Source organism: Podarcis bocagei, assembly GCF_964188305.1.
Source record: "Podarcis bocagei genome assembly, chromosome: 2".
In the NCBI taxonomy this organism is placed as follows: Eukaryota; Metazoa; Chordata; class Lepidosauria; order Squamata; family Lacertidae; genus Podarcis; species Podarcis bocagei.
In genome coordinates this window covers 91,844,528-91,858,300 of record NC_138126.1, presented here as the reverse complement: position 1 = coordinate 91,858,300, position 13,773 = coordinate 91,844,528, and the positions used below count along the sequence as shown (strand labels likewise).

At 46.1% G+C, this 13,773-nt stretch overlaps 1 protein-coding gene across 4 annotated transcripts in view; it reads left to right on the top strand.

Annotated features, from left to right (window-relative positions):
• Window positions 1–11,971, top strand: part of PIK3R5 (phosphoinositide-3-kinase regulatory subunit 5) — a 62,926-nt gene extending 50,955 nt beyond the window's left edge. For all 4 annotated transcript variants that reach the window (XM_081184457.1, XM_081184460.1, XM_081184458.1 and 1 more), the window contains exons 7-19: window positions 193–367; window positions 859–1,015; window positions 1,138–1,221; window positions 1,515–2,256; window positions 2,899–3,049; window positions 3,375–3,500; window positions 4,313–4,441; window positions 5,444–5,537; window positions 6,923–6,999; window positions 7,282–7,375; window positions 9,427–9,509; window positions 9,641–9,753; window positions 10,943–11,971. In XM_081184457.1, the coding sequence (XP_081040583.1) occupies window positions 193–367; window positions 859–1,015; window positions 1,138–1,221; window positions 1,515–2,256; window positions 2,899–3,049; window positions 3,375–3,500; window positions 4,313–4,441; window positions 5,444–5,537; window positions 6,923–6,999; window positions 7,282–7,375; window positions 9,427–9,509; window positions 9,641–9,753; window positions 10,943–11,090 (2,173 nt within the window). In that variant the 3' untranslated portion in view covers window positions 11,091–11,971. The remainder of the gene's footprint in view (window positions 1–192; window positions 368–858; window positions 1,016–1,137; window positions 1,222–1,514; window positions 2,257–2,898; window positions 3,050–3,374; window positions 3,501–4,312; window positions 4,442–5,443; window positions 5,538–6,922; window positions 7,000–7,281; window positions 7,376–9,426; window positions 9,510–9,640; window positions 9,754–10,942) is intronic.
• Window positions 11,972–13,773: the final 1,802 nt, after the last annotated feature.

Below are 13,773 nucleotides of genomic sequence, written 5' to 3'. Positions count from 1 at the left end.
TGTGAATTAATTGAAGTATGGAGCCTCTGCATTTTTTCTCCTGCCCTCCAATAGCTCATAGATTATGAAAGTCATCTGTGGCCCCAGGCACAGATAAAAGTTGAGTCTCTCCATTTCTGAGTTGGGCTGTTAACAGCTTGCCGTCCTATTGCCTCTTCTCTCTTACCTATTCCCCATCCCCCACCCCCACAGAACAGTCCTGTTGCTGAACCCTTCAGAGGTTGATGGGGAGTTTCTCTCGGTCGCTGAAAAGTTGAGCACGGCAGAGCACTCCCAGCACACGGTACTGGTGACACTCCTGGAGCACATCTACCAAGCTAACTTTGGGACCAAATGTGACCTGCCAAGACTACGTGAAGTTCTCAAGGTAGGGAAAGCTGTGTGGCCTGGGGCCTTGGATGCATAGCTCTATGGAATGATTACTTGAGCGATCCTTAAGTTCCAGGAGTTTTCAGTCTTGAAGAAGCAGACGTTTTGATGGCAAATAAATCAAAACTGGCATAGCTAAGAAAGTGGCTTGGGTCAAAGGGTGAGAGAAGGAAGGATACTGAATAACTTGCCTCACATTGTTTGCAGGTTGACTATTTAGTTCAGGAAGTAGATTGGTTTTACCCTAAAAACCACAGCAATTTTTTTCTGTGTGTGTGTGTCCTTGCAGCACTGCAGGATATTTACTTAAACTTAAATCCTCCTGCCTAAACTGTGTGATCCTGTTCCTTGCTCAGAAAGGGCAGCACAGCCCATGCATCATGGTTAAACTCTGTCCTCCCATCCTCCCACCTGTTGTATATTGTGTAGTGTGTGAAATGGATGCTAAGATACCAGATAGATCTTCTGCTGACTGTTCTCTCTCTCCAGCTGAAACCTTTAGAAAAGCTCATGGAGATATTTGCCAGCACCACAGAAGCTCAGGAGCTGGCAGCTGCCACCAGCAATGACCTTTCCATGGCTAAGGAGCAGCTGGAATCTGCTTTGCTGGAGATTGCAAAGGCAGCCGGGCTGCCTGAAATCACAGGTGGGAAATTATTAGGGCAGTTTTTCCTTGGGGTGTGGTTGGGCATGTTTGGATGTGGTCAGTTCCATACCATCCTGAAGGAGCATGTTGCGCTCCTAACCTCTGGTTCCTTGTCTCTTTAGGGGAAGTCCAGCCTTGTAAACTCCACCTGATCCCCATCCCTGTTGCCCGGTGTTACACCTACAGATGGGATAAGGATAACTTTGGTAAGCTTGGAAACATGTAAGCAAGTTTGGCTTGATTCCAGGAGATGTTCCTTGGCCCCATCATGGCTTCCCATTCACAGTTGTGTATTTTTCTTTTTCCCAAGCGGTGATAATCCTGGCAACATCAGCTGTGCTCTAGTTGGACCCTTGTACCCTACTACATCTCTAAATCTAAAGGCTGATCTTTCAGTGGGTGCTACTAGAGCAGAGCATATAAAAGCAATCTCAAGTTTAAAACTGTATACATTTTCTCCTTTTCTATTCCTAATTTTGCACCTCTGTCCCTTTTGCAGACATCTTGAATGAGGTACTAGACAAAGAGGGGCACTTCCCAAAGCCTGTGGTTTTGGAAGATGAGGAGGAGGAGGAGGAAGAAGAAGCTGATGGCTACTGTCCAGAAAGAACTTCCCTGTTGACTTCCCTGGCTGCTGTCTCCAAGGAATCTGTGTATTCCGTATTGTCGGAAGTCAGTCCCCATGACTCGCAGGCACCAGTCCTCTCCACCCTTTCCAAAGACTCTGAGCTCTTGTTGGCCTCTAAAAACTCCTTGAAGACTTTTGTCTCCAGCCTGAAGGACTACACGGACAGTGGTTATGTGGAGGACAGTGACGAGAGCTCCCTTGAGCCGATGGGCCGCCTGGATCCAAAGGAGGAGAAGGCATCTCCCAGACACCGGTATCGCCTGAGCAACAGGATAATCAAGCTGTTCAAGAGCAAGAGCCAGCTCATCCTGGGCAGGGAATTGCGGGACGTTTCTGAGGTGGCGTCGCTCTCACTGCCGCTGCGCCGAGCCGAGAGCCTCTACAACCCCGTGGTCAAAGAGCGCATCCCCACACGCTCACGGCGTGCACTCTCTCTGCCGCAGCATGCACTGAGTGCCACCCTTTTCCAGACCCGGGTGCCACAGAATGCCTGTGTCCAGCGCAGGCCCTTCCTGAGCTGTGACGAGGACACCAAGGTCTCGACGCTGCGGGTGGTCGTGTTTGGCTCTGACCGCATCTCTGGGAAAGTGGCCCGGGCTTACAGCAATCTTAAGTGAGTGGCAGAACAGCCTCCTGGCTGCTGGTGATCTCCTCTACTTGCTGAGTCCCTGTTAAGGGATCAGCAGGCAGACACGGGAGGGATTTCCTCTTAACAACCCACTTACCTACCTTTGGCCCAAGGGGGTGGGTGATAAGGTCCCCTCTGGAGTTTCACATCACACCATCAATTCATATCCTATCTTACCCTTTCATGCCACCAATATGCCATGAAAATGGTCTCTGAAATGGGTTCTGAGCTCTGCAGTATGCCTAACTACTACAGTACTGTACCCTTCTTTTATACCTTTTGATGGATGCTAGCAGACTGTAGCACAGGGGTGGGGAACTGGGTCTGTCTGGATCCATATCCCCTCCCCACGGGCTGAGTTTGATAGGTAGTCATGACCACCCATGTTTCAATCAGCTGAAATTGCAATGAAGTCAGGTGAACCAGTTTTGCCTGCTGGGTTTCAGATCAAACCATGTGTTCAAAGGCACAGCATTCTGTAAGCCCTGGTGGCCAGGCGTAGGGCAGGTGGGTGTGACTTGGACAAATAGGGAGGCTTGTTGGGATTAGTTAGGGCTGTGGACTGAAGACTGTAGCAAGGTGGTCTCCATCTTACTGTTTTCCATGTGTCCTATTCATTCGCTGCAGATCTCAGGAAAGCAGCTGCCCCTGGTTAACTCGGTACTTCAAACTGCAGTTTTACTATGTCCCCGTGAAGAGGAGTAGCTCTACCTCATCTGCACTGACCTACCCTCCTCCTTCTCCAGGAGATCCACATTCTCGTTCCTGTGGATCAATGGTATGCATTTGGGGAATGGCAGGCTTCCAGGGAGCATGTTCCATTATACCAGGACACACAATATCTTCACTTTTAGCTATTACTGGTGCTTGTTGGGTGCCTTATTTTGGAAAGAACCTTCTTGCATTATCTGAGATAGTGGGGGTAGCCTGGCTTGTGTGCCTCCACCCTAGGAATCAAGAACCTTTCACAGCAGGAATTTCAACCTTGATCTCTTTGGATGTTGGGAGCAATTTGGGCATCCTCTTGCTACGATTCTGGTAAGACCTGGCCATTGATAGCAGCAAGCTAGCTAATGGGCTATGCTTCTTTCTTTGATTTTCAGGATCCCAGTTTGGCAGGGTTGGAGAGCAGCACAAATGATATCTCGGTCTACATTGGTATGCTGGATCCATGGTACGAGCGCAATGTTCTTGGGCTAATGAACCTTCCCACAAATGTTCTATGCCAGGTAGGTCCTGAACTCTATACTGCTTATACTCTAAAACAGCAGTGCTCTCTTTTTGTAAGATCCAGGCCGCGTGGTGTAGCAGTGTCCTATGAGCTTACACTCAGTCATCTCCCCCATCCTTGGAGCTTAGGTGCTGGTCAGTGTGGGTCTAGGGCCATGCTCAAGGCTACAGATTGCCATCACCGCTGCCATCTCCTCAGCTATCCCAACTAGCTGCCCACTCACTGATGTTGCCATCACCACCCACCAACTCACCAGCTATTGCTATTGGTGCTGGGTTCCTATGGGACTGTATGGAGCACTCTCCCCATCTACATGTATCTGCCTGAAGAAGGAGTCCTTCTTCAAAGCAAAGCACTGAAGAGAAGGCAGCTGCTGAGAATGCTTATGCTATTCTCATTTTTTCTGCAGTGGTTGGCGATTCTGTTTTTAACAGAATTGTTGCGACCAAGCGGTGCACATTTTCAGGCATATAGCCACGGGGTGCTCAAATGCTGACTCCTCTCTTGCTCTTGGAGGATGCCAGAGCTCAGTGGTAGAACACCTGCTTTGCATGCAGAAAGTCATGGGTTCAGTCCTCAGCAAGTCCCAGGGAGAGATGTCTATCTGAAACCCTGGAAAACCAGTGCTAGTGAGTTTAGACAATGCTGAGCTAGAGAGACCAATGGTCTGACTTGGGATAAGGAAGTTGCTTATGTTGCTGAAGAAAGAGTTACTAGAGTAGGTGCTGCAATTGAATCACCAGGGCATCCTTGGCCTAGACCTGTGTGTGTGTGAATGAGGGGTTTGTTCACTTTTTGCTCTTTCCATAGCAATCTGCCAAACCTGAGGGTGAGCCCCTAGAAGATACAGCAGAGCAGCTCCCCATCCTTGCTGACATGATCCTTTATTACTGTCGTTTTGCTACCCGCCCAGTGTTGCTGCAGGTCTATCAGGTAGAGGTGAGTTTGGTCCTAAAGCCCCATGGGATTGTCCAAGCAGCTAAAGACTCACTTCATATTTGCTGGAGAGATGAGAAGCAATTGCGTGTCCCGTGCCTTGTGTTTGGCCAGGCTGGGCCTCCATGATCTGAGCCATTGGTTTCACTCTGTAACAGTCACATTTGTCAAATATAGATAACTTGCAATGTGGTGGCCACTATCAGTTCACACACACACACACACACACACACGCACACGCACACGCACACGTACTCCTGTCTACTAAAAATGTTGTGTGTGCCTTAATGACAGGGAAATTGGAAACCCCTCCATAGGAAATTGATATGGGTCCCATAAGAGAACAATTGTCTGCTCTTGGAGAGGACCCAGATGTATGGTTGTCAGGCTCATGTGATCTTTAGGCAAATCACAGCTCATTTCCAATCCAGGACTGGAAACCCAGTTCAAACTGAGGCTTCCTGTTGTAGTTTAAGGCAAGCGATGGTTTGTCATAATCTTATTTTACCCAGTTCAGACAAGATAACAAACTCTGGTTTACCGTGAAATGAGAAATGAAAAAGTGGGTGGACATAAGTGTCTGATACTCTTTGTAAGTGTCTGATGACTGAACCACAATCTGAATGAAGTCACTGTGTAAATACGACCCAGCTGCCTGACACAATCTTCTGCTTGTGGCTCCTCTTGAAGCCAACTCTGTGTGGCCTCCACACACACACACTGATGCTGGCTTCCTTCCTCCAGGCCTATTTGATATGCCGCATAGAGTGACTTCCTCAGCAGCATATAACTCTGGGTCCTTGTGTTCTTCTTTTCAGTGATGCCTTTGAAAGGACCTGGTCTGTGTTTTAAAAGTTGTGTATTGGTACTCTGTTCATTAGAATCCCATTTTTTGCCCCTAAGCTACTGGGTTGTTTTTAGAAAATGTTTGACCTAAAGAAGGGCTGAGCTGAATAGGGTGTCTAAGAAATGCTGGATTGACCTCTTCCTTCCTCAATTCCACAGCTCACCTTCATTGGAGGACAGACGAAGACAGAGATCTTCATCCACTCCCTAGAGCTGGGCCACTCAGCAGCCACACGGGCCATCAAAGCCTCAGGTATGCATCTGATCAATGTTGAAAGCAGGTTCTCTGTGACATCATTTTGTGCTGTTTAGTCTGCAAGAAACTAACACAGCTATTCCCCTAGAAAGTGAAGGGGAGAACAGAGGTGGGCAGGAGGAAACCAAATTCCTAACCCATAGAAAAAGCAGCAAATTGAGAATTTGGACTGCATGATGATCTGCTGGGATGGGTATTCTCCTATTAATACACTGCTAGGATTAGGCACCTTTGAGACTCTTGGTGAATACAGACATAACACTGTAGTAGTAGTGTGAATTCAGAGAAGTGTGAATCGCCCAAGGTCACCCAGCAGCTGCATGTGGAGGAGCGGGGAAGCAAACCCGGTTCACCAGATTACGAGTCCACCATTCTTAACCATTACACAAGAGGACCTTTTGCAGTTGTACTGACAGACATGCATGCTACTGGGAACTCCCAACGCTGGACTTGCCTCTCCTCCTCTGCTTGAGGCCTGTTGCCTGTACTGGACTCATCTGTCTATCTGGTAGCCTCTGCTGCCATCTCCTCCTGCTGGGGAAAGTTAACAAAGCTGTGGACAGCAGCAGAAACGAGAGGATCACCCGCTCCTTCTCCTCCCCCTCTGCAACATGCAACAGAGTGGAGAGCCTGGTTTTCTTTATATCTTCACAGGATGGGGTGTGTTCTTTTCCTGTCTCAGACACCTATGTAGAGTAGGTTGATCAATCCTGCAAAGTTACTTCCAGCTGAACTGGGGAATGTGGCAGCAGAGTATGGAGTGGCGAGCCTAGGACATGCAGCCTGCCTCAAGAGGCAATGCTGATGACTGGGGCAGCTTTTCAGTTTTTTTATTTGCACATCTGTTTGTTCTGTTGAGAAGCCTTCCATGTTCTGCTGCTGAAGAACTTGCTCTTATGTTGTGCCTGTCTTCCCCTTTGCTCTTGAGTATAATGTCCTGGGATACATTACAAGAGACTCTGCACTACATAGCCCTTGTCTGTAACAAAATACAGTGGTGCCTCGCAAGACGAAATTAATTCATTCCGCGAGTTTTTTTGTCTTGCGATTTTTTCGTCTTGCGAAGCACGGTTTTGGAAAAGTTTTGGAAAAGCTTCAAAAATCACCAAAGTCTTCAAAAACCTCAAAAAAGGCTACCACACCGCGTGCTATGAGTTGCTCCTCGAAGTCAAGTCGCAACTGTATTAACGGTTTTAAGAAAAAGGAAACAAACTTGCAAGACGTTTCCGTCTTGTGAAGCAAGCCCATAGGGAAATTTGTCTTGCGAAGCAACTCAAAAAACCAAAAACCCTTTCGTCTTGTGAGTTTTCCGTCTTGCGAGGCATTCGTCTTGCGAGGTGCCACTGTACTACCTCCTCTCTTTCCCCTTTTTTTGGGTGCAGGTCCAGGTTGCAAGCGGCTGGGCATAGATGGAGACAGAGAAGCAATCCCACTAACACTACAGATCGCCTACAGCAAGGTAATTCAGAGGTAGCGGCTGCTGCTTGCTCCTATTGCTGATGTTTGCCTCTAATATTCAAGCCTAGGCCTTTAGCTGGGCTGGAAAGGAGAGGACCAGCTGCAGAGAGGCAAAATGCAGGGAATGAATAGGCCACATGTGAGCGAAAGACTTGCACTCTGGAAGCACTTTTGGAGAATGTTTTAATTAGATGGGGCTGGGGCTTTGAGCATCAGTTGCCCCCCCTTTCTTGCATGCTTCCACAGACTAGAGAATAACTGGGGTGCTGTGTGATCCCTCCAGAGAGCAGTCAGTGGACGGAGCCGCTGGAATGACATTCAGAAAGTCTGCACGACCATCAATCTCAGCAAGACCTGTAAGAAACAAGAAGAGCTTGGTGAGTCTTTATGCTAGGGTGAACATGACTTTTTGCTACCTTCTCCCAGCACTTAGGTGGAGAATGGGCCAGGTGATTTGGAGAAGCCCTGTGCAACAGAAGCAGCTCCTGATGTAGATGAGCATGCTCTTCTCAGTGTGTGTGTGTGCAAGCTGTTTTGTCACGTTTGTGTATTTATATATAAATATATATATGCTGTCATCTTGTTCTGATGGTTCCTTGTTTTGCTGAAGCATATTGAAGGGAAGCTGCTGACATGCACATTTGGAATGGAGTTATGCCAGTTCTGCCAGGCAAGAAAAAGGCTACAGCACACAAAATCCACACAATCTGGCTCTGTTGCATGTGTAGTTAGCCCCTTGGGGATTTCAAAATCTCTTACAGATAGTGGGACAGTTGGCACAGGAATGTAGGCCAGACTCCAAACCACCACCCACCTGGATTACTGCTTCTGCCTGTTGCATTTCTGTTGACCAAATGCTGCAACTTCCTTTTTCATCCCTCCCCTTTTGCTTTTTAAAAACAAAACTATTCTGCTAGAGTCATGCAATAATACACTTGGCCACAAGGTGTCACAAACTTTCTGGCCAATGCTGCAAGGACTCTGGCTCACCTTTTGCATGAAACTCAGGGTTGACTCTGGTCCAGCTCTTTTAAAGAAAATCTGTTGTTAGCCCACTAAAGCAACTGGCTTTCGATTTGAAATACTCTTAATTGCTTGCATAGACTGAGTGGGGTTTCCTCACTGAAATACATTTTTACGAACCATCTAGCACAACATCGCAGATTGGTTCTTGGATTTTGTAAGGTGTGAAATGGGGAGGCACTGCAGAAAAGTGCGGGCAAGTGTCTGCTGCGTGCAGCCTTGCCCCCTAATTATGTGCCAGGGAAAGGGATTGAGGTTAAGACAACTAACACATTGCTATTTGATACTGTGGTGGTGGTGGTGGTGGTGGAGGAGGAGGAGGAGGAGGAGGAGGAGGGATGGGAGATGAAAATATGATGAGCTTTGGAGTCAAGGGAATGAGGAGAGGGGTGTATCGAGGTGCTGCAGAAACTGTAGCCACTGGACTGCACCCTTCATAGACTTCTTCCTGAAGCTTCAGAACTTTTGCAGAGCAGCCCTGCTGTCCATAAAATGTAACTATGTGTGGCTTCTTTTATAATGGGCTCTTAAGGGTCCCTCCAGACTGGTGCTTTTTTGAGGGTGCATTCTGCAATGTGTTACTAGTGCAGTAATAGTGCATTAGTGGCATGTTGATGCTGGACCATCCACACATCATTCAGCTCTACTAGTTGTTATTTCCCAGTGTTACTGCATCACAGTAACTCCCATTGTTATAGGCACATTTTGTGACAATAAATTTCATTAGCGCATGCAGTTTCTGATCTCTGGGCACGGTACCATGCCTGAGATTTCAGATTAAATCTGCAGAGTGGAAGGAAAGGAGGACCTTTTTCTGCCTCCCCACTTCCAGCTACTCTCTGAAGACTGGAGAAGAGACCCTCTTAAGAATGTTAGGGGGGTGGGCAGGCAGGGGAAGGACTAGACCATGTGAAAAATGAACATAATATTTTAGCTGCAGTTCATTAATTTTCAGCTTTGTATTCTTGTTACACAGAAGCATGCCTAGACATTCAATTGTTGTGCCCATAACCTAGGTTTAGGGTGCCATTTAGCTCTTAGCTTTCATATCAATTTCTCACACTGCTGCATTATTGACGTCTGGAGGGGCACTCTTGCACAAAGTGCAACAAAAGTGAGACATCACCCACCTCCAGGACATGTGTGGTATGAAAAGTGACAGGCTTTCAGTAGGTAGCTATGGAACATGCACAGGTTGGAAACATTTCTGCCCTGAAACCTCTGCAGGCACAGAGAGTATTTAAAGCACGATCCTGTATAACCATCCTGATACAATCAGAACACAAATAATCATGAATGCACAATAAAAAGGATGTCTGGAGGGACCATAATTGACTTTACCGTGAGGAAGGTGTTGTTATCAAAGTTCCATATACTAATATAGCTCCTTTCCTGTTTCTTCCAGATTCAAAAACCGAATGCTTAACTCTCACTGCAACAGAGGTAATCAAGAGGCAGAGTTCCAAGTCCAAGAAGAGTTTCAACCAGGTAGCCTGACCTGTGGGTCTTATTTTCATCTCATGGTGTTGTTGGGTGGGCAAGAATGCTTTTAGCCTTGGTGAATTTCCCTGCTGCTGCTGCAACAACCGCCAATAATTTGACTGATTTTTCTTCTGCAGCAAATCAGTGTGTCTCAGATGAAAGTGGACAAGGTCCAGATTATTGGGGTGAACTGTTCCTTTGCTATGTGCCTGGACCAGGATGAGAAGAAGATTCTGCAGAGTGTCACCAGGTAGGGAAAACATGGGGGGGGGACAGGACATCAGGACATTTCCCCATAGTTGTAATTGAGCTCTTTGATGGGGGTGGGTGGATAGGGAAACTGCATTGCCCCCCTTGGTCCATCCCGATTTACAGGTAAGCCACTCTAGTTCCAAAGCCTCAGGACCAAAGATGAATACTGGACCTTCACATTAGGGTATATCTAATTTAAGAATTTAGGGACCCGGGTGGCGCTGTGGGTTAAACCACAGAGCCTAGGACTTGCCAATCAGAAGGTCGGCGGTTAGAATCCCCGCAACGGGGTGAGCTCCCGTTGCTCGGTCCGTGCTCCTGCCAACCTAGATAAATAGGTACCGCTCCGGCGGGAAGGTAAACAGCATTTCCATGTGCTGCTCTGGTTGCCAGTAGCAGCTTAGTCATGCTGGCCACATGACCCGGAAGCTGTACGCCAGCTCCCTCGACCAATAAAGTGAGATGAGTGCCACAACCCCAGAGTCAGTCACGACTGACGCCACCCGTGTCCCTGTGGTGAAAAGGGGGTTGGAGCAAATTCTTCATTCCCATCAAGTTCCAGCAGATCCTGTAAGAAGGTTTAGTTAGTTTTGGGAACATATTCTCTAATCCTCAGCTGCTTAGATTGTTCAGGGTGACCCAAGTAGCCCTTTACGGTCATTTGGTTTGGGGGCAGCCTGTCAGTCGTCTCCCTCTAGATTAAGTCCATTAAAAAGTATGTAGTGTTGAATATTCTTTGTGGATAGCCTTAAGCTTGGTCTACTTTATCCAACAGTGACCCTTCACTCCTGATTATGCGGATTAGTCCACAATTGAAAACTCTCTCACAGGAGACTTCTGCAGTGATCTTCAGGATCCAAGCTGGGTGCCATTCACTTTGTGTACTTGAGCAGGCCAAACATCTGGGTTGCAATGGGGATCAGGACTTACAATCTAGGATAAAATCCATCCAGATATACTCTTTGTATATCTGCTCTTTCCAAGCAGCAGAGTCCACCTCACTGCATAGTCAATCTACAGGTACAGGGGCCTATGTATTTCTGCTAGGCAGCTGTACCAGTACGCCCACCTATTGACTGAACAGTGTGCTGCAGCTTTGCTCAGAGTTAATAATGCACTTAAATGTGTCTGTGTCTCCTCAATAAATCAACTTCTGCTTCAATCTCAATGCCCTGCTGTATTCACAGGTGTGAAGTCTCTGCATGCTACAAGCCCAAGATCAGTGAGCCCTGCATTGAGGAGAACCCCTGTTCACTTCTCCCTACCCAAAATTCCTCTGACTTCTGCTCTCTTCTCTGCTTACCCATTGCCACCTTCAGTGGGGCACTGCCCTAGGGAGTCAGAAAGGATGGAGTGAGTGAACGGCTTCCAACTCCCAGTGCTGATCAAATGTGCTACCAGGCATCCAATGGAGATGGACCTCCACTGAAAGAGGAAAACCCATGGCATGCGTCTTCCTGCCCATGCTGGATAGTTTGGCTTCAGCAGAAGCAGGGCATGGTAGTCCTCCCAGAACTGGGAAACAAGGCACTTGACACGCCTGGAATATGAAAGGGTTTGGTGTTTTTTAGGGGAAAGAATATCTACCATCTGTGGTTTCTCCATGAGTGCTGAAGAGAGAGAAAGAGAGAGATTGCAGATGACATGGCATGGACGTGATGGGGGCACATCTGAAATGCAGAGAAGTTGGAGGGTTTGACTGGCCAGTTTCTGCTAAACCATTGAAAAACTTCATTGAGAGCGAGAGAATTGCAGCTGTCTGCTCCCCCTTTTAAACAGGGCATTGTTGATGGGACTGGCCCAGGGCAGGGCCTGACAGACCTATAAGAACTGCTGCTGTGGCTACCACCCAGGAGGACTCCCCTGCTCAGTGCCTGAGGGCCCCAGTCCTGCCACTCACAGTCCTGCCCAGGGCGGGGCCTGATGGGCTCTATAAAGGACTGCTGCCGCTACTGCTGCTGGGCAGAGAGGGCTCTGTTTTGTTTTGTTTTTTACCTATGCCATTTTAAATTCTGATATGAATGGTATATTCTTAGTTTTAGATTTTGATTTATGTGGAAATTGTTTCCCATTTGGTTGTGTATTTTTTGATGTGGTTTATTTATTGTTTATAACTTTTGTAATTATGTAAATCTTGTTATGCTGTAAGCCGCCTTTGAGCATTTTTTTTTAACTGTGGAAAGGTGGCATACAAATAAAAAATGATGATGATGGTACTTACTGCCCTACAAACGAGTCCATAACAACAGAGGCGGGGTATTTTTTTTTACAGCTGGAGCTGAATGCAGCTTTTGTAAAAGGCGAAAGATTTATACGATCTGAGGAGAAGCCAGAGTAAGAATGTTAATTTGTATAAGGACAATTATGAAAAATGTTGGTCAGAGATTAAAAAAGATCTAGAAATATGGTCAAATCTGAAACTGTCAATGTTAGGCCGAATTGCAGTAATTAAAATGAATGTATTGCCTAGAATGTTATTTTTGTTTCAGACCTTGCAGATTCTTGATAAGATGGAATGTTTTAAGAGGTGGCACAAAGACATTTCGAAATTTGTCTGGCAGGGCAAAAAGCCCCGAATTAAATTCAAAATACTGACTGACGCTAAAGAAAGAGGGGGTTTTGCCCTGCCGGACCTAAAATTGTACTATGAGGCAGCAGCGTTTTGCTGGCTGAAAGAATGGATGCTCCTCGAGAATACAGACATCTTGGATCTGGAAGGCTTCAATAATGCTTTTGGTTGGCATGCATATCTTTGGTATGACAAGGTTAACAGTACCTTTAAAAATCACATTGTTAGAAAAGCATTATTTAATGTCTGGATAAGATACAAAGACTTATTGGAAAATAAAACCCCTAGATGGGTGTCACCAGTGGAGGCTAAAGCAGTGAAGAAACTCAATATGGAGGTCGGATGGCCGAAGTATTGGGAAATTTTAGAACAGGATGGAGACAAGGTTAAACTACAAAGTCAGGAGAAATTGAAGCACAAAGTAGAAAATTGGTTTCAATATCGCCAAATAATGGAAATTTTTAAACAGGATAGGAAAATCGGTTTCCAAGTGGAGAAATCAAAACTAGAGACCGAATTGCTAGAACCCAATACTAAGAATTTATCTAGAATGTATAACTTGCTGTTGAAATGGAACACACAGGATGAAACAGTTAAATCTGCTATGATTAAGTGGGCGCAGGATGTTGGACATAACATTATGTCAGATGACTGGGAATGGTTATGGAACACCGGTATCAAATTTACGGCATGTAATGCCTTAAAGGAAAACATTATGAAAATGGTATACAGGTGGTACATGACCCCAGTCAAGCTGGCAAAAATCTATCATTTGCCCGATAATAAATGTTGGAAATGTAAAGAGACTGAAGGTACTTTTTACCACCTTTGGTGGACATGCCCGAAGATAAAGGCCTTCTGGGAAATGATCTATAATGAAATGAAAAAGGTACTTAAATGTACATTTTCCAAAAAACCAGAGGCCTTTCTCTTGGGCATTGTCGGCCAATTGGTGACAAAGAAAGATAGAAATTTCTTTATGTATGCCACAACAGCAGCAAGAATACTCATCGCAAAGTATTGGAAGACACAAGATTTACCTACTCTGGAAGAATGGCAGATGAAAGTGATGGACTATATGACACTGGCTGAGATGACAGGCAGAATCCGTGACCAACGTAAAGAGATGGTGGAAGAAGAATGGAAAAAATTTAAGAGCTATCTTAAGGACTACTACAAACTCAACGAATGTTAAAATGTTGTGGTTGCTAGAAGTAACAGGGTACAGGGATACAAGGTTAGATAATAAAGGAGGACTAAGATGACAGAGATTAGAAAGTAACAACTGGGAGTTGCTAGTTCAAATATGGACACTGGGATGCAGAGAGGGGGGGTATGGGGAAGTCCAAGAAAAGAGGTTTATGAAAATATCTTTGAAAGTATTTTGTATGTTTGTTTTGTTTTGTGTTTGTTTGTTCTTTTTAAAAAAATGCTGTAAAACCAATAAAA